At 39.1% G+C, this 18,847-nt stretch overlaps 1 protein-coding gene and 1 pseudogene across 5 annotated transcripts in view; both read right to left on the bottom strand.

Annotated features, from left to right (window-relative positions):
- The window catches only part of LOC138442392 (all-trans-retinol dehydrogenase [NAD(+)] ADH4-like), an 86,449-nt gene that overhangs the window by 27,025 nt on the left and 40,577 nt on the right, over nucleotides 1-18,847 (bottom strand). For 3 of the 5 annotated variants that reach the window (XM_069593647.1, XM_069593650.1, XM_069593651.1), the window contains 4 exons: nucleotides 12,130-12,225; nucleotides 9,509-9,610; nucleotides 8,411-8,552; nucleotides 6,504-6,591 (listed from right to left, as the gene is read on the bottom strand). In XM_069593647.1, the coding sequence (XP_069449748.1) occupies nucleotides 6,504-6,591; nucleotides 8,411-8,552; nucleotides 9,509-9,610; nucleotides 12,130-12,147 (350 nt within the window). In that variant the 5' untranslated portion in view covers nucleotides 12,148-12,225. Of the gene's footprint in view, nucleotides 1-6,503; nucleotides 6,592-8,410; nucleotides 8,553-9,508; nucleotides 9,611-12,129; nucleotides 12,422-18,847 lie in introns of all 5 variants that reach the window. The other 2 variants (XM_069593649.1, XM_069593648.1) reach the window with 1 other exon arrangement.
- Nucleotides 12,396-14,725, bottom strand: LOC138442395 (male-enhanced antigen 1 pseudogene; annotated as a pseudogene).

Genomic DNA, 18,847 nt, shown 5'->3' with positions numbered 1-18,847 from the left:
CTTGCTATTCTTTGGAACTCTGCATTCAGATGCTTATATCTTTCCTTTTCTCCTTTGCTTTTCACCTCTCTTCTTTACACACCTTTTTGTAAGGCCTCCCCAGACAACCATTTTGCTTTTTTTGCATTTCTTTTCCATGGGGATGGTCTTGATCCCTGTCTCCTGTACAATGTCACGAACCTCTTTCCCTAGTTCATCAGGCACTCTATCTATCAGATCTAGGCCCTTAAATCTATTTCTCACTTCCACTATGTAATCATAAGGGATTTGATTTAGGTCATACCTAAATGGTTTAGCGGTTTTCTCTACTTTCTTTAATTTAAGTCTGAATTTGGTAATAAGGAGTTCATGATCTGAGCCACAGTCAGCTCCCAGTCTTGTTTTTGCTGACTTTATAGAGCTTCTCCATCTTTGGCTGCAAAGAATATAATCAATCTGATTCCAGTGTTGACCATCTGGTGATGTCCATGTGTAGAATCTTCTCTTGTGTTGTTGGAAGAGGGTGTTTGCTATGACCACTGCATTTTCTTGGCAAAATGCTATTAGGCATCTTAGAGGAGTAGATTTTGACGGCTAGGATTGAGAATTTCCCATTGTGGCTGAATAGGGAGGTTAGACAAGGGTAAGAGCGAGGAGATAGGTCTGAGAGAAAAGGCATCCCCAGTCTCAGGAGTTTCTCAGGGAGTAATAATAGTCTGCTTTGTAATGGGAGTCCCCTATTTCAAAATCAGATGAGGCACGAGGCCCAGGGCCCGAGGACTGTGGGGATCCTCCTGCCTAGCGCTAGGAATTGGAATAGAGGAGAGAGAGAGAGTCTGAGGGAATGGGATTTCTCTCACTCTCATAACTGATGGATGAAATGTGGGCTGGTGTATGGATGTCACTCCAGCAAGGCAAGTGGAGAGTCCCATCCTGGAGGTCATCTCAGTTTCTTGGCAAGGTCCAAGGGAGGGGACCACCGGAGGTGGGCTTGTGAGAGGAGCCCACCCAGTTGCAGTGGATCTTCCCTCCCAGGGAAGATCAATTTCCTTTTTCTTGCCTGACTGCCCGGCTTGCTCTTTTTTTCTCTGTACTCGCCTTACAATGTGGGACCTGCTGCTGCTGCTAAGTCACTTCAGTCATGTTTGACTCTGTGCAACCCCATAGACAGCAGCCCACCAGACTCCCCTGTCCCTGGGATTCCTCAGGCAAGAACACTGGAGTGGGTTGCCATTTCCTTCTCCAATACAATGTGGGTCCTATCAACAGCAAAAGCTAAGGGTAACATACCGGATGAGATGGAAGACAGGAGACAAAGAGATAAAGAAAAGTAGGTTTCTCCAGTCTATCCCTGGGATCATATGCACAGAGCAGCCAGAGGGGCTGAGGAACAGCCACACAAGCTGTTGCATCTTCATGAAGCACCCACTGGGAGAAATAATCAGTCTATGAGAGTTAATAAGCCCTTTTCTTATCAAGAAATACAAAGAATCAAGGAGGATCTAGGAGACTGTTTAGAGCACCTAGAAAAATATATTAGCGCTTTTAAGGGTGTTACTCTGCTTTATGACCTTACTTGGCAGAGTGTGATGTATGTCTTGGGACAAACACTAACTCCTTCCTCAAAAACTCCAGTTTTGGGGAAAGCGGTTGCTTATGGAGATGAATGGCTTGGTAACGAATCAGTAGGGAAGATAGAGGACAAGATAGCCACCCTCCCCACTAAGAATCAGGAGGTCCCAACTATAGAATGAGATTGGGACTGTAACACAGCTAAAGAAAGATGGGATCAGAGTCATTTTGTTAGATGTGTTTTTGAAGGACTCAGGCAAACACGTGACTTTAAAATAAGTCTTTAAACTATGCCAAACTGGCAAACAGAAAACAGAACAGGAAGAGAAGGAAGCTCCTGGTGAATTCCTAGGTAGACTGATCCCAAAAATGAAGAGGGAAGAATGATCTTAAAAGATAGATTTTTCACTCAATCGGCTCCAGACATCTGCTGTAAGCTATTAAAACAGGTATATGGGCCAAATCAGTCTTTAGATAATCTGTTGCAACAGGCTCAGACAGTCTATTCTGGCAGGGAATATGAGGAAAGAAAGGCAGAGAATGACAAAAGAACAGGCGGAAGCCCTTGTAATGGCTGTCTGAACCATTCTTAAACAACCCGAGAAAAATTCCCAGAGGGACCCAGGTGAAAAGGGATAGGCTTGCTATTCCTGTGGAAAGGAGGGGCACCTCAAACAGGATTGCCCTCAGGCATCTAAGTCCCCCGGCTCCATGTCCGGTCTGCAAGGGACCACACTGGAGGAGAGACTGCCCCCAGAGGCATAGGTTTCAGGGGTCAGACTCCCAAGACAATCAGGATTGAAGGTGCCCAGGGGTCCCCACACAAGCTCCTGTCCTAATTTACATCTGAGGAACTCTGAGTATTAATAACTGTAGGGGTGCCAATCTGTCGATTTCCTTTTGGACACTGGGGCAACGTACTCTGTGCTTACTGAAGCCCCTGGCCCTCTTTCTCCCAGATCTGCTTCTGTAATGGGACTGTCTGGACGAGCCAAATGTTATTATTTCAGTATGCATTTTCATATGAGTTTCAAACTCTGCTATTTTCATATGAGTTTCTGATCATACCAGAGTCTCCATTACCCATTTTGGGGAGGGATATAGTGAGTAAGGTCCATGCCTGTTTTTGTAAATATGGAGCCCTACCTTTCTCTCCCTTTAATTGGATAAAATGTAAATCCGAGAGTGTTGGCTGATGGAAAGTCTGTGGGTCAAGCACAAAACGCTATTCCTGTAGTTGTGAAGCTTGAATACCCACACTTATTTTCACATAAAAAGCAGTATCCACTGAAACCTGAGGTTAAGGGAGAGTTAAAACCCATTATTGAGAATTTAAAGGAGCTGGGGCTATTAATTCCCTGTAACAATCCATGCAACATTCCTATTCTGGGTATAAAGAAGTCAAATGATAAATGGAGACTAGTTCAAGATTTACAAACAATAAATGAGGCTGCAGTTCCTTTACACCCCATGGTGCCTAATCCTTATACTCTATTGTCTGAAATTCCTGAACGAGTCAAATATTTTTCAGTCATTGATTTGAAGTTTGCTTTCTGAGTTAAACCTATATTAAATCATCCTCTATCTATGACTTTAAGACAATTGAGAGGATTTTTTGGAATCATAGGGTACTGCTGCATTTGGATTCCCAGTTATGGGGAACTTGCCTGGCCTTTGTATAAGCTTATAACTGAAACTCAACAAGCCCAAACTGACAAACTGCTTTGGTCTCCAGATACTCAAAGGCTTTTAAGGCTCTTCAGACTGCTCTCCTGCAAGCTCTAGCTTTGAGCTTGCCCACAGGGTCAGAAATTAACTTGTTTGTCACTGAAAGAAAAGGTATGGCCTTGGGATTTTTGACACAACCCCGAAGGCCTCACCAGCAGCCTACAGGAGTGTATTCTTAAACTCTAAGGTTAATATTTGGATGACAGACAGTTGGCTTCTTAAATATCAGTCATTGTTGTTAGAAGGACAAATAACTAATCTTAAAGTTTGTGGAAACTTAAATCCTGCCACTTTCCTTCCTGAAAAGGAAAATGAGACACCTGATCATGATTGTTCCCAATTTCTAACTTTATGCAGCTTGGGAAGATCTGATGGATACCCCATTAGACAGTCCTGACATGGAAATATTTACAGATGGCAGTTCTTTTGTTCGGGATGGGAAGCATAAAGCAGGTTATGCCATGGTAATGGCTAAACAGGTTTTAGAAGCAAAATCTCTCCCAGGGAACAACTGCTCAGCTAGTGAAGATTGTGATTCTGGCTCTTGAGTTAAGCAATGGGCAGTGAGTAAATATCTACACTGATTCTAAGTAGGCTTATTTGACTTTTCATGCTCATGCTGCAAATTGGAAAGAAAGACCATTTAAAATAGCAACAGGAGAACCTATTAAAAACATTTCAGAGAGATTGAGAGACTTTTAACTGCTATATATTGTCCTAAAGAAGTAGCTGTTATGCATTGCAAAGAGCACAGCAGGGACAGGAGTAAAGGAGCCAAGGGTAATCAGCTGGCTGTCAAGTCAGAAAGGTGGCACTTAAGGAAACCCCTTCACTGCAGAGGACTTTGATCTGGACAGGTCCTGTGGATAAGGAAAACCACAATACACTGAGGAAGAATTAGAAAGATATGAGAAAAGAGGAGCAAAGTTTACTGATAAAGGATGGTTACAGTCTGAGGATGGATGATCAGTAATTCCTGAAAATGCTCAATGGAAAAGTTTTCCTAAAGCCTTGGAATTAACCAATTATGTAACTCAGCTTTCAGCTTTTCAACAGGCATTAAAGGAACTCTGGGAGGTAACTCCTGACCCAGCCTCTGAGTAAAAAAGCTTCTGTTTGAGCCAAGAACAGAGGTCCTGACAAAAGCATTGGGATCTGGGGGCCAGTCCCTCAAGCCCCTCTGGGAAGGCCCTTACCAGGTTATTCTTTCTTCTCCCACAGCTGTCAAAGTGCCAGGAATTGATTCATGGGTGCACCACACTTGAGTTAAGAAGTGGCACCCTGACCAGAACTAAGTGATGTCATTTTATGCCTTTACTTTCTAGGCTCTTACTTTGTACTTTTCAGATGGGCCTGATAATTTATGTGAGCCTGCTTCTGCTGACTCCAAAATTCCTGAGTCTGCTGTTTGATCCTCAAGATTACGCCTTCCTGTCCTGGGCTCACTCCCACACTGCATTCCACAATCTATGTAACTACTGGGTCTGTGGAGTGCCCCCTCTTCATCAGTGGATGGCTTCCCGTGGTGGGAGTCCTTCCACTTCAGGGAAAGGACTTTCTCCAAATCTGTGACTACCTTCGGTAACAACAATCATGTGATGCCTCATTAATCTGATGACATATAACAATCCTAAAATTGACAGGTGCAACACTTTGTACCTTTTCTATGGACATAATGTGACTTTTTGCTTATGGTTCTGTTTTTGCTGTTTGCTCCCTGCATCTGTAACTGTGTAGCTGGATTTCTTTCTAGTTGCATGGAGGTTTTTAAGTTACAAATGGTTGCTCAAACTCCTGTTGACTGACGCAGCTTCCTCCAACTACTACTTGGGGCCCCTGGATCAGAGACCCTCAATATGAAGGTTAGGAGAGTAGGTTGCCTCACCAATTTAGGGACAATGCCCGTTATCAGCTTGGAAGCAGTTACAGAATGAGAATGACTCCCCTTTCCCTAGGCAACATAATTCTCCTAAAAGAAAACGTGGGAATGAGAGGGTAAAAGGCAAGAAGGCCAGGGGTCTCCAAACTGAGGAAACGGGCTGCAAGTGTCAGATTTTTAATCTCTCTCTTAAGTGGCAGAAGGAAACAACTACAAGTGTCAGATTTTTTCCCCCTTTCTCTATACAAACTTAAAAGGAGGTTTGTCTTAAAATTCTGTGTTAACATGACAACACCAGGCTCCACCTGAACCTAACTTTTCTCAAACCTTGAGCAAACCAATGCATTTTTCTTATGAAAATATTTCTCTTAAGCTACGTTAATGAACTATGTATTTACCCTAGAGTCTGTCTTCAAGTAGCTTCCACCTAAGACTCAGAACCCAATATATTTTACTCATACAATTGTTCTCCTAATCTATGTTAATGAAACCATATATTTGCTTGGAAACCTGCCTTTCTTCAAGATTCATGGCAATAGTTTTATGGCCCGGGATGACTCACTTGTGCCAATGTTATCTCAAAATGCTTGTTGTGGGTGAGAGGCCTGGTACCACTCTGAGTTTTGAGACATTTCCTTTCTCTGATTAGCAGCCTGCTAGAAACTATATAATATCCCACTAAAGACTAGTGGGCGGTGGTGGGGGAGGCACTCTGTCTGCCCTCTTCTGATATCTATGTCAGAAGCTTTCTCTCTTTTATACTTTAATAAAACTTTATTACACAAAAGCTCTGAGTAATCAAGCCTTGTCACTGGCCTGACTGAATTCCTCTCCTCTGGAGGCCAAGAATCCCAGTCTTTCATGGCTCAGCAACAACCCTGAGTAGCTATTATTCTCAATTTGGCACTTATCATTTTCTTTACTATATTCAGATAAACCATAAACAATACAGTATATGGTATTGTTATTGTATATGGCTAAATATATGTCATAAACTCACTTCTTTCCCTTACCATTATATGTGTGAGATTATTCTGGGTTGAAACATTCAGAGCAAGTTTAGCCATTCTCACTTTTATATGGTAATTCCATTGTGTTACTACACAATGATTGTTAATATGTTCTCCTATTGATAGACATTTGCCCTATTTTCAATTTCTTGTTATTACAATGTGGCAGTGATCACACTAGTACATGTCCTTTTGTGTGATTTTGCAATGGCTTCTTATACACACCAAGAATTGGTGGGTACAGAATGTGAACATTTTCATCTCCATTTAGGTATGCCAATATACTGCTCAAAATATTTGTACCAGCTATCTTACTAATAGCTTATAGAGCTTACTTGAGTTTTCCACAAAAATTTGTGCGTGGACTCAGACAGAACTTGCATTTTCCACATTGAGGTGCGTAGAGTGGAATTACTTTGTCACCTAGAAAAAAAAGGCCATGTGTTGGATGATGCGTGGTTGTTACTTATAAACAGTTTTCACCAGGTGAATTGGTAGAAAACACTATTCTTTATCGTATATATCTTATATTCGGTAGGAAGTATAGGTAGCTACAATACTTTGTTAACCTACAAGACTGCTGATTCTCCCAAGTACTGCATATGTTATCTTTTTTTTCCCTCTTTTTTTTCTGGGCTGGACAGTCAAGCAACACATCTGTATTGATACCATCAGGTGCAGAATCCTGTCTGACACTCTGTTGTCCTTGCAACACTCTGCATCATGACTAATATTTACTATATCATGCCTATTATTTATTACATTTGTAAACACCTTAATTATAGGAGATGTGGGCAATAGGCTTGATATGGAGAGTAAATTATATATCATCTCCATGTTTCACCATAGTTCACTCGAATTCTACATTTTTCTACTTTTTATTCAATTTGAATTTAACAAAGACTTCTAGCCTCTGATGACTAAAGTCCAATAATGATAATTGACATTTGTTCAGCCTTTAGTATGTGTCAGTCACCATTCTAACTGCTTGCATATATTATCTCTTTAATTCTCAGAACAACTCTTTGAGATGGGTACTATTATTATCCCCATTTTAGAAAATGGAAATCTAAATTGAGTCACAGAAAAGTGACTTAGCTAACTAAGGTTACACAGCCAGTAAGTGGCAGAGCTGTGCCTTAATTGGCTGGACTTCTTTGTAGATTCCAAATTTTGAAGAGCGATTGGCTTCTGTCATCTTGTTTGGAATAGAAATGTGATGAGACATTAAAGCCCTCGGCGTGTCACAGCTCTCGGGTCTTGGACAGACCGTGTTATAGCTCTTAGACAAATCAGTGTTACAGCTCTATTTTATTTCGAAAATAGGAGGAAAATCCATCCTCTAGGCATGAGGGCATGCCGACCCAAAGACGCGAAGAGAAGAGTACCCCAGTGCGCGGGAGAGAGAGAGACCCCCGGCCCTTTGGCTCCTCTTTTTTATGTCTTTTCCTCCCCCTGGGCCTGCCCTATGTAAACTGGGCTAGCCAGGAGTGCTGTTTGTTCTACCTGAGGTCCTCACTGCGGTCCTCGGACTTTCCGTTGTTCTATTTTCGCGGGCTTGTCACTTTCCTTGTCTTTTAGCCACCGCCATTCTGGACTCCTGTTTCCTATTCTAACTACCTAACAGAAAGATACTAATATACCTCTCAATTTGGAACATCTTCATTAAAGGAGGAAAGAAGGATATGGTTCATCCTAGATAAGTGACAATTGCCTAGCTCATATTCCAGTATTTGGTGGATCTGTTACAACATGTAAAGTAAATAATTTCGGCTATTGGCATGCTTTATATATATTTATCTTACAAGTTCCCAAGAACACATTTCAGCTAACATGGACATATGCATAATATTTCCCACTTAAGCTACCTAAGGGTCTTCATTCTTTATATATTAAAATAGTTCTGTTTTATTTAGAGGAGGTTAATGTAAATTGTCATCTGTGCCCCCATGGAGGCTTCAGTGTAAGCTCACTTTGTAGCTTTGCTTCGTAGGACAACTTCTCAGTGCTGGATGTAAATAAAGTGACTGTGTTTTCCAGATTTCATTAGACAGTTCTGACTGCAGATATTCTACCTCATTGCTAGATTGTGATAGATTGTGTGTCTTAGTTTTGTTTTGGAAAAGATGGTCCCCTTATGTAAGTAGAGATCGATTATAGCAGGCAAAGGCAAGACTGTAGCAGAAATTATCTCTGAAATACCCTGATGTTTCTGTTTAGTTGGAACCAGAAGTTAAAATACCTGGTTTGAAGTTGGTCACTCCTGGCCCAACACTTTCCACAACTCCTGCAGCCTCATGGCCAAGAATCACTGGAAAAAACCCCCCCTCAAATTGAGGATGGAGAATATGGGCATCAGAATGGCACAGGGCGGTGGCAATTATCTGCAAAGCAATCACAGACTTGAGTCCTGTTTCTGTAATTATATCATTAGGGTGGTTAGGATAATTTTAGGCCAATGACACCTTGAAACTTAACAACACTCATTGAGGTCAATAAAAGAACTGCATTTTGAAAAATAAAAGGAACAGTTAAAAATATATTAGGATATATTCTTTCCTCTTAATGCATCTTTGTTTTCTTCCTTTCATTGTCCCTGAAAAATCACACAGAGAATTGGCAGTCACTGTCTCTAGGACAGGAGAAATCAAAGGTAATAAAAGTCTATTAGAGGGAGTGCAGGGAACACAGGCTTCCAGGGCTTGTTCAGATTTTATTGACACTAAATGAAATATAATTGAGGTAATAAACTTTTATAGTTAAAAGGGCTATATCAAATAAAGGATTATCTTAATTAATTAGAAAGTATCCCTGCATTATTCTTCAAGATTCTGTTCATGAGGAATTCTCATTCATTCTCAGGCAAAAACTCTTACTGGGTGATCCCGAGGAAAAATATAAGCCAGGTCAACTGTAGGGAAAATAGAGAAACTGACCCACCTTGTCATCTATGATGCCTCTCTGCTCAGTACCGTCTCTTCTTCCTGCCCTCTCACTTCTGTTCCCTCCTGTGAGCACCCAAGACCCTTAGCACTTCAGATCTTTTCTTATTTTGAACCAAACTCTCAATCTTCCTTTTAAAACATCTGTCAATAACTGGCAACTGGAAAACAAAAAGAAAACCTACCTAATTCTAATCTAATGTAAATTCCTGTGTCTGATTCTTATAATTTATCCTTCCTGGGAATAAATACCTGTTTTTGATGTGAACCTAAAAACGTAATCCCCCACAGTGGGAAACTCCTGAGACTCTCAGTCAAACCACATAGGTCTGACCTGACCAAAGCCAAGTCAGCATTTGGTGTCTTGTTTATCCTGCCCTGGGAGAGTCCATACTTACCTGAATTCGAACTTCATGATCCTTGGGGGGAGCTACTTCAACCTCTTCAATGCTGAGGGGCTTGTTCGCTTCCCAGGCGATAGCTGCTTTGCATTTAATAATCTGAGAAAAAGGGAGAAAGGAGGAAAGGGGTAGGGGGAAAGGACAAAAGGGAGGAAGAAAGAGAAAGAAAAATATTGTGGAAAAAAGTGAAAGAACATGTTGATACCATTATTTCATGAAAGAGAGTTTTGGTGTTTGTGGCTGGATGTTATACATAGTTATTATAAAGACAAGGGACCTTACTTGACAATAGGAAGTTAAAGTCTACATTATAGTCATTGCACTTTTAATTTTTGAAAAGAACAGATGTATTAAAATTTACCTTAATGTAAGGCCTTGATTTTTCTCCCTCTCCAAAACAGAGGATAAATTTATAGGATTTGGAGAGAGTAGATGACCAATAAGTATTTTATGATTGAGCGATTGATTTATCAGCTCTGTATTACCTGAATCCTTATTGCTAGAGCGGATGTGTTTTACAACTTTGCTACTCAAAATGTGAACCTCCTTGACACCAGCAACATCACCTGAGAACTTGCCAGAGCTATAAGCCCTGTCCAAAATCTACTGAATCAAAACCTGCTTTTGAACAAGATCCCCATGTGATTCATATGCACAAAAAAGTTTAAGAAATGAGGCTTACATAATTATTAAATTTATCAGTGGAATGTACATTAAAGATTTGTCCCTTTGAAATCTGGATACAAATATATGAAAAGAAATGAAGCATTAAAGATTCCATAATCTATAATTTTAGCTCCTTAAAATTTTATTTTTAATTTTAAATATAGGTAATATTGAAGGAAAGTAGAAAGAAAGAAACCTATGCTTCATTCTAATGCTACTATATTTACTTTTGGTATGATATTCCTAGTCTTTGTTCACATGAACAAGTATTTTTGATACTTGTTATGCAATTTGAATTGTATTTTAAATATCGTTAGTCTTATTATAAGTGAAACATAGAAATGCAAATAAGAAAAAACCCCCACAAAACCCATCTGTAATTTTGTCTTCTACTTTATTATTTTGAGGTAGATCATTTGAGCTTTTTCACTTGGGACAAAATTGTATGTAATATTTTTAATCTCTTTTCTACTTATTAATATACAATGAATATTTTCCATATTCTTTTCTAAAATGTTAACAAATACAAATTTTATGATTATGGCACAGGTACTGAAATCTCTTTTTTTTGGGCCACTATAAATAGTATTTGATTGAACACCCTTGTAGTAAGCATTTTGGCAAATTCAATTATTTTCTAGAGTAAATTCCTAGCATGGAGGTCACTCATATCCTTTTGATCATCTTTATTTTTTTTCTTCAGATTTGTTAAAATATGATTGATATACAGCCCTGTGTAAGTTCAAGGGGTATATAGGATAATGATCTGACATACATACATGATGAAATGATTACTACAGTGGGGTTAGTGAACCTCCATCATCTCATATGACATAAAATTAAAGGAAGAAATAAAATTTTTCCTGTGATAACTCTTAGGATTTACCTTAACAACTTTTAAGTATAACATACAGCAGAGTTGATTATATTTACCATGTTGTACATTATATCTCTACTACATACTTGTCTTATAACTGGAGGTTTGGAAGTTTATACCTTTTGACTAACTTCATGCAATTCTTCCTCTCCATCCCCCCCCTCAACCCCAACGCCCCTCACCCCCGCCCTGCTTCTGGTAACCACAAACTTGACCTCTTTTTCTATTTGGTTTTGAAGTATAATTGGTCTCTGCTTTTTTAATATTCTGTCTAGATTGGTCATAGCTTTTCTTCCAAGGAGCAAGCATCTTTTAATTTCTTGGCTGCAGTCACCATCTGCAGTAATTTTGGAGCCTAAGAAAATAAAGTCTCTCACTGTTTCCATTGTTTCCCCATCTATTTGCATGAAATGATGGGGTCAGATGCCATGATCTTAGTTTTCTGAATGTTGAGTTTTAAAATCATTGGAAGGAATGATGCTGAAGCTGAAACTCCAATACTTTGTCCACCTGATGTGCAGAACTGACTCATTGGAAAAGACCCTGATGCTGGGAAAGATTGAAGGTGGGAAGAGAAGGGGATGACAGAGGTTGAGATGGTTGGATGGCATCACCAACTCGATGGACATGAGTTTGAGTAAGCTCTGGGAGTTGGTGATGGACAGGGAAGCCTGGCATGCTGCGGTCCACGGGGTCACAAATAGTCGGACACGACTGAGCGACAGAACTGAACTGAACGTTCATTGTGTGTGTGTGTGTGTGTGTGTGTGTATACCACATCTTCTTTATCCATACATCTGTTGATGGGGACTTAGCTTCTTTTTCTGGCTAGCCATGTGGCATGCAGAATCTTAGTTCCTTACCAGGAATCGAACCTGTGCCCTTGCAGTGGAAGTGCAGAGTCCTAACCACTGGACCTCCAGGGAATTCCCTGGGACTTAGCTTTTGATCAGCTTTAAATTGCTGCTTTCTGAGAGCAATACCCAAGGAAACTTCTTTTAGCAGATGTACAAAGAGACATGCACAAACACAAAATCCCCAAAGAATTGATCAAAGAAATGGTATATTCGCTTACTTTTCCCTTGGTGCCCATTTTCTTTGGGAAATTTGCCTTGGAAGTTTCTCTCTGATTTAAGAAGCTCTTCTACTTCTATCCAGGGTGCTCTATGTCCTGTAATGAATTGACTTTGAATAAATACCATTTTGGCTCTTGCGTTCTCCAATCATTTTCTCTTCTTTTTGTTTGCTGTAATCTGAAACTTTGCCCATCTCTTCACGTCATCATTTGTGCTATCTTGTTTCAGCTGCAAACCCTCATTTCTTCCAAATGTTATTGGGAGGTTTTTGTTTACTTGTTTTTTTTTTTCCTTTATTGCAAAATATAAGATAACATAGAAAAGGTCATTAAACTAATTGGTTAAGTCAACAGTTAATTATAAAGGTCATTAAACCTGTTAGATAAGTTATCAAATAATTATAAAATTAAAAAACATCTCCAGTGCCTCAGAATCCCTCCTATATCCATCCTTCTCTTTCACAATCCTAGTAATAATTTCCTTGTATTTCTTTTATGATTTATGCTTCTCTATACAATATAGTTTAGTTTTACAGATTGGAAGTTATATGGATAGAATCATAGGGCATGTGTTCTTTCATGGCTTTTTTCCCTCTCACCTATTTTTGTGAGATTTAGCCACATTGCCTGTAGCTATACTTTATTTTAATTATTGTAGAGTATTCCATTATATGTATTGACCACAACGTTTTTCATCAATTTTGTGTTTTATAGTGAATCAGGATTGCTTAAAAATTCCTTTCATGTATTCTTGTTGTGTTTGTGCTTGAGTTTCCTTAGGGAAAGTTCAGGGCTTTTATGCAACCAACATACCCTATTAAGGTGAAGCCAACTGTTAAAATATTGAAATACTTTTCATCCTGTTGGTAAAAAGCCATAGTATTCTACTATCTTCTCCAGAGAGATAGTAGAACTATCTTTATATTAGTTAAATATCTTTATATTAGTTAAAACTTTAACTAATATCTTATTATTGACTAACTTTTTCTATTACAATGTTTAAAAGTATGATTTATACTCTTCATTTCTACTTTCTCACTACTCATGTTTTCACTTCTCTACTTGTCTGGTTTCTGTCTCTCTCTATTTTTTTTTCTTTTCTTTTTTTTTTTATTTTTATTTTTACTTTATTCTGCTTTACAATACTGTATTGGTTTTGCCATACATTGACATGAATCAGCCATGGGTGTACAAGAGTTCCCAATCCTGAACCCCCCTCCCACCTCCCACCCCATATCATTTGGAAAATTGTCAGTGGCCTCATTTTTTAAAAAGTGACATTTAAAAATTTCTTTCTAGTGTTTGATTTTTCTAGCATTTCTTATTTTATTTTTATGACTTCTTTCTCTTTAATCCAAACTTTTGCCAGGAGCATCTGTTTGCTCCTAGATGTTTCTGTTTTTTTAGATGCTTCTATTTTAATAGTGTTCACAGAATAATTTCATCTTCTTTCTTGACTCCAGGCTCCTTTCTCTAGCTTGCCTGTTTTGGCACTAGCATCTCCATTCTTCTGAAACCCCGCTTGACCTTGCTTTCTGCATTGTTTACAAGCTTTGTGTATTTTACCTCTCATGTGCCTTTCATTTCCTTCTTTCTGTTTTTATTATCACATGTAGATAAGATAGATAAGAGTAATCTTACTTATTGCTTATGTCATCACAATAGCCTTATTTTAAAAACTGATTTTCCTCTGCAGAGCTCCCTCTGCCAGTCTGTGTTTCAAAATGTTGTTAGTTGGGTATTCTGTCTTTTTTTTTTTTTTTGGCTGTGTACATAGGGTTCTTTATTCTCCACAGAGTGACACATGCTAAGGTGGGTGGGACTTGGGCCGATGTCCCCATATGTACAGAACTGAATAAAGTCTGAGAAGAAGTCTGATTTGCCTTGATGTGGAGGGGAGCTGGGGAGGATGGAGATGGATGTGACAACCAGGATGTGTTCAGTCCTGTGCTGGTTCTGGCCTGGAATGTAGGGAGTTATGGCAGCTCTCAGGGTGGTCACTTCCAGGCAGGGGTGGCCTGCCGGGCTTGGAGGGCCTTCTGTACCACATCTTCCCACTGGGCATCTGATATCTCATGAGCCCAGGCAGGAACCCCTGGCGCAGGCAGGTTTATGCCAGCCATCGTCCTTTTCACCAGCTCTACATGTTCTGGGTCCATGGGAATAGAGCTGTGGTTGTTGAATGCTGTAGCTCTCTGCTTGTCTTCGTCCTCACTTTCTAGTGGTGGGTCTGGCAAATGAAGCCCCAGGGCCTGGGTCTGATCTTGAATATCAGCAACTACATCTTCTCCATCCCTCACTGATGCCAGTTCCACCTCCTCTTACTCAGGATCTTGGTTCAGAGGCTGGTAGGAGTAGCCAGCTGGTCCTGCCCCCCTTTCCTCTTGTTCTTCCTCTGGTTCCTCACTGCTCCAATCCCCAGTGCCTTCCATGGGACCCCAATGTGGCCCCAGTTCCTCAGTCTGATTGGGGAAGATACATTCAGGACCCACGGTGTCTCCCCCTAGAACTACTGCTGCCATTGGGCAGGGGCTGCTCAGAGCCCACAACCCAACCCTAGATGAGTATTTTCAACAATTTTTATTATATCATTCTCTTGGTCTAACAAAATCAAGAACTCTCTAATCCCTACTGAATTCTCATTCTGGCATTCAAGACCATTTATCTACAACCCAGGCTGTGTTTCAAAACTTATCTTCCAGCCTTCCTCCAATGTACTGTGTGCCTGCCTTCCTGCCTCCATGATTTTATCTAAACTGGTTCCCCTGATTAGAACCAACCTACTGCTGCCAGTTCTGCCTCCTAAACTAACATATTCTTTTTTTAAAGATTTATTTATTTTTGCTTGCACTGGGTCTTCCTTGCTGTGTGCCAGCTTTCTCTAGTTGTGGTGGAGTGGGGGAGCTATGCTTTAGTTGTGGTTGTGTGCTTCTCATTGCGGTGACTTCTCCTGTGAAGCATGTGCTCTAGGGCACCTGAGCTCAGTAGTTGTGGCACATGCCCTTAGTTGCCCTGCAGCATGTGGGGCAAGTGGGGCATGATCCCTTTCCAGACCAAGAATCATTGAACCAGTGTCCCCTGCATTTGTAGGTGGATTCTTAACCTCTGGACCACCAGGGAAGCACTGAACTTGTTCAGGACCTTAAGAACATATTCTTAAGGTTCCTTTTCTGATACTTATCTTGCTAGATAAGAAGCTAGAAATTCAGAGCTAGAAATTCAGGATGATCTTTTCCCTCTTTGAATCCCTACAGCATTCATTGTGTTTCCATCCCCTAATTGCTCACACATAGATAGCTACATGAAGCAAAACTACTCCGTCTCTAGCCTCCAGTGTCCTTAACTATAATGATTGTATTTACTTACATTTTACACCCTTCAGAGAGTACTTCAGAGTCCTGAAAGATACTAGGTACTTAATAAACGCTGGGAAAATTGAGTATTTACCTTGGAAACCCAATATGTTTTAACATATTTTCTGAATGTTAGGTATTTACCTTCTTTCTGCCTTTCTTTTTGTGCTGCACTTTGATGAACTTAAAATGGGGACTGTCTTTTATATTCTTTCATAAAGAACCTGCCAAGAAGTGTTTTGAGTGGAAACTTGATAAGAGATATTGAAATGGTAGAACCCTGAGATTTTGAATGTGAAGGTGTCTTCCAATTCTAAAATTAATATTGTAGATTCTTTCCATGAGGATGGCTTTACCTTTTCTAACAGTTGATTTTCAGACTTGTAGTTCTCAATATTTCCAATGTTATATATGTTTAAAAGTATAATCTCTCAGCCATTGAATTAGTATATACAGTATTTTAATAGTAATTCATTAATCTCAGTATAAATACCCAAACAACATATTTGGAATCCATGATGGTTCAAACTGAATTTGTTGTGTTTCTACACAAACTAGCTCTTGCTTTTTAATGCATGTTTTCTCTATTTCCTATATCTAATTATGCTTCTTTGATTTTAGCTTTTTTTTTTTTTACAAGTTAAAATCTCTCATATTAGTTGAGTTTAGTTCCTCAGTCATGTCTGACTCTTTGTGACCCCATGCACTGCAGCATGCCAGGCCTCCATGTCCATCACCAACTCTCGGAGTTTACCCAAACTCATATCCATTGAGTTGGTGATGCCATCCAACCATCTCAACCTCTGTCATCCCCTTCTCCTCCCACCGTCAATCTTTTCCAGCATCAGGGTCTTTTCCAATGAGTCAGCTCTTCACATCAGGTGGCCGAAGTATTGGAGTTTCAGCTTTAGCATCAGTCCTACCAATGAACATCCAGGACTGATCTCCTTTAAGATGGACTGGTTGGATCTCCTTGCAGTCCAAGAAAAGAGTCTTCTCCAACACCACAGTTCAAAAGCTTCAGTTCTTTGGCACTCAGCTTTCTTTATAGTCCAACTCTCACATCCATATATGACTCCTGGAAAAACCATAGCCTTTGCTGGCAACGTAATGTCTCTGTTTTTTAATATGCTGTCTATGTTGGTCAAAACTTTCCTTCCAAGGAGTAAGCATCTTGCATCTTTTAATTTCATGGCTGCAATAACCATCTGCAGTGATTTTGGAGCCCCCAGAAATAAAATCAGCCACTGTTTCCACTGTTTCCTCATCTATTTCCCATATGTATACATGTATATCTGATTCACTTTGCTGTACAGCAGAAACTAACATTGTGAAACAACTATACTTCAATAAAAATTAATTAGTAAAAAATTTGCTTCTAATCCAACAACTAATTTTTTCAGAAATCACCAATATCATACACTGTAACAAAATGTGCATGACAGATGGGATATAAGCTTGCCTTTCATTATTAAACTGACTGTGTAGTTGAAAATGTCTGTAAAAAAATAATGCTTCTATATCTCAGTAGAGTTCAAATTATGAAATTCATGTTGTGCTTCATGGCAGCTTTCCTGTTAACATATTAATTTCAAAATTATTGGCTGTGCTTAATATCAACTCCTGACTTTTAACAAAGAAAGCCTAAACATTAAAAAAAAAATGTAGACTGTAATTTCTTAACATTTCCCTCATTTGTCCTTCTAGTCACATGACTACCATTGTAGTTTATTTCTTCAGTATTTCTTCTTTGTTTTTTAAAAAATGGGATAAATTTAGCATAAAACTCACCATTTGACCATTTTAAAGTATGCAGTTTAGTGATTGTTAAATATATTTACAATATTATGCAGCCATCATGAATACTAATTCCAGAATATTTTCATCACCCTGAAAAGAAACCCCATACTTAGTAGTTTATTTATCCCTATGCCTATCCTTATGGCAACCACTTTCTGTCTTTGTAAATTTGCCTGTCCTGGAAACTTTATTTAAATGAAATCTTACAGTGTGTGGCCTTTTGCATTTTCACTTATCATAATGTTTTCAAGTTTCATTCATATTGTAACATGTATGTCCTCAGTATGTCCTTCTTTTTTATTGCCAAGTAACATTTTATTGCATGGATATACCACTATTTATTTATATTTTTTCAGCTGATGAACATACTTTTCACTTATTGGCTGTTATAAATAAATATTCTGCTAAAATATTCATGTACAAGTTTTTTTCATGTAGAAACATATCTTTTCAATTCTTTTGAGTGTATATCTAGGAATGAAATTGCTAAGTTAACTCTGTGTGTAACTTTTGAGCAACTGCCAAAGTTTTTGTCATGGTTGCGCCATTAACTTTTCCACTAGCAATGTGTGAGGCTTCCAGTTTCTCTACTCTTCATCAGCACTTGCTATTTTTTTTCTCTTTCATTGTAGCCATCCTAGCAGGTGTGAAATAGTATTCCTCACTGTTTCTTAAGTGGTATTTCTCTTACAACTTCTTCACTGACCTCCTGGTCTCTTACTTCTTCAGAATAGATTTCCAAAGGGACATTAAAATCATTTAATTTCCTATTCAAAAATCTAAATGGTTGCATAATAGATCTATCAAATTAGATATGAATTTGCTATCCTGTAACTCAAGGATTTTTAATCTACTAATATGTATGGAGCTACACTTTGGTTGCTAATGCATTAGTTTTCAACAAAGCTGAAAAGTTCAGCTGTCACCTGATTATCTCTTAATACTGTCCTTTTACCTGACTTTGTTAATTTTGTTTCTTGTACCTCCACTTCTGTAGGTGACATTATTACTTTTCCTTCAAGGCTTATCTTAGAAATCATTTTCCAAATGAAGCCTCTTCTGATCCTTCCATTTTTTCCCTTATTTTGAACATCCAGAGTAATTGCTATCTTATTCTGCCTTATAATCTGAAACACTGAGTTCTTTCCTTGACCTTCCTCCTTAGTACAAAGACTTACTCATCTTGTGTCCCTGCAGTGCCTTACACATATAAAATATTGAACAATGATCAACTAATTTGAAATTGTTCAATGGTTTAACAGATATCAGATGAACTTTTTGAGGTACAGAGAACTGTGTGGTGTAGGGAACTAGGTTTAAAGAAGGTTGAGAAGTGCTTGCAAACGAGACTCTCAACCAGGGCTGAACATTCTTGCAAACGAGATGTTCTGCCCAGTGTAGGGAACTAGGTTTAAGGAAGGTTGAGAAGTGCTTGCAAACGAGACTGTCAACCAGGGCTGAGCATTCTTGCAAACGAGATGTTCAGCTAAAAATCCTGTTTGTTCCCATGGGAAAAGAACATTGCTTGCACACAAGGATGTTTCTCTGATTCCTCAAAAGGAACA

The sequence above is a fragment of the Ovis canadensis genome, chromosome 6, assembly GCF_042477335.2.
Source record: "Ovis canadensis isolate MfBH-ARS-UI-01 breed Bighorn chromosome 6, ARS-UI_OviCan_v2, whole genome shotgun sequence".
NCBI lineage: Eukaryota > Metazoa > Chordata > Mammalia > Artiodactyla > Bovidae > Ovis > Ovis canadensis.
The sequence above is the reverse complement of the archived record's forward strand: the minus strand, read 5'-3'. Positions and strand labels throughout refer to the sequence as shown.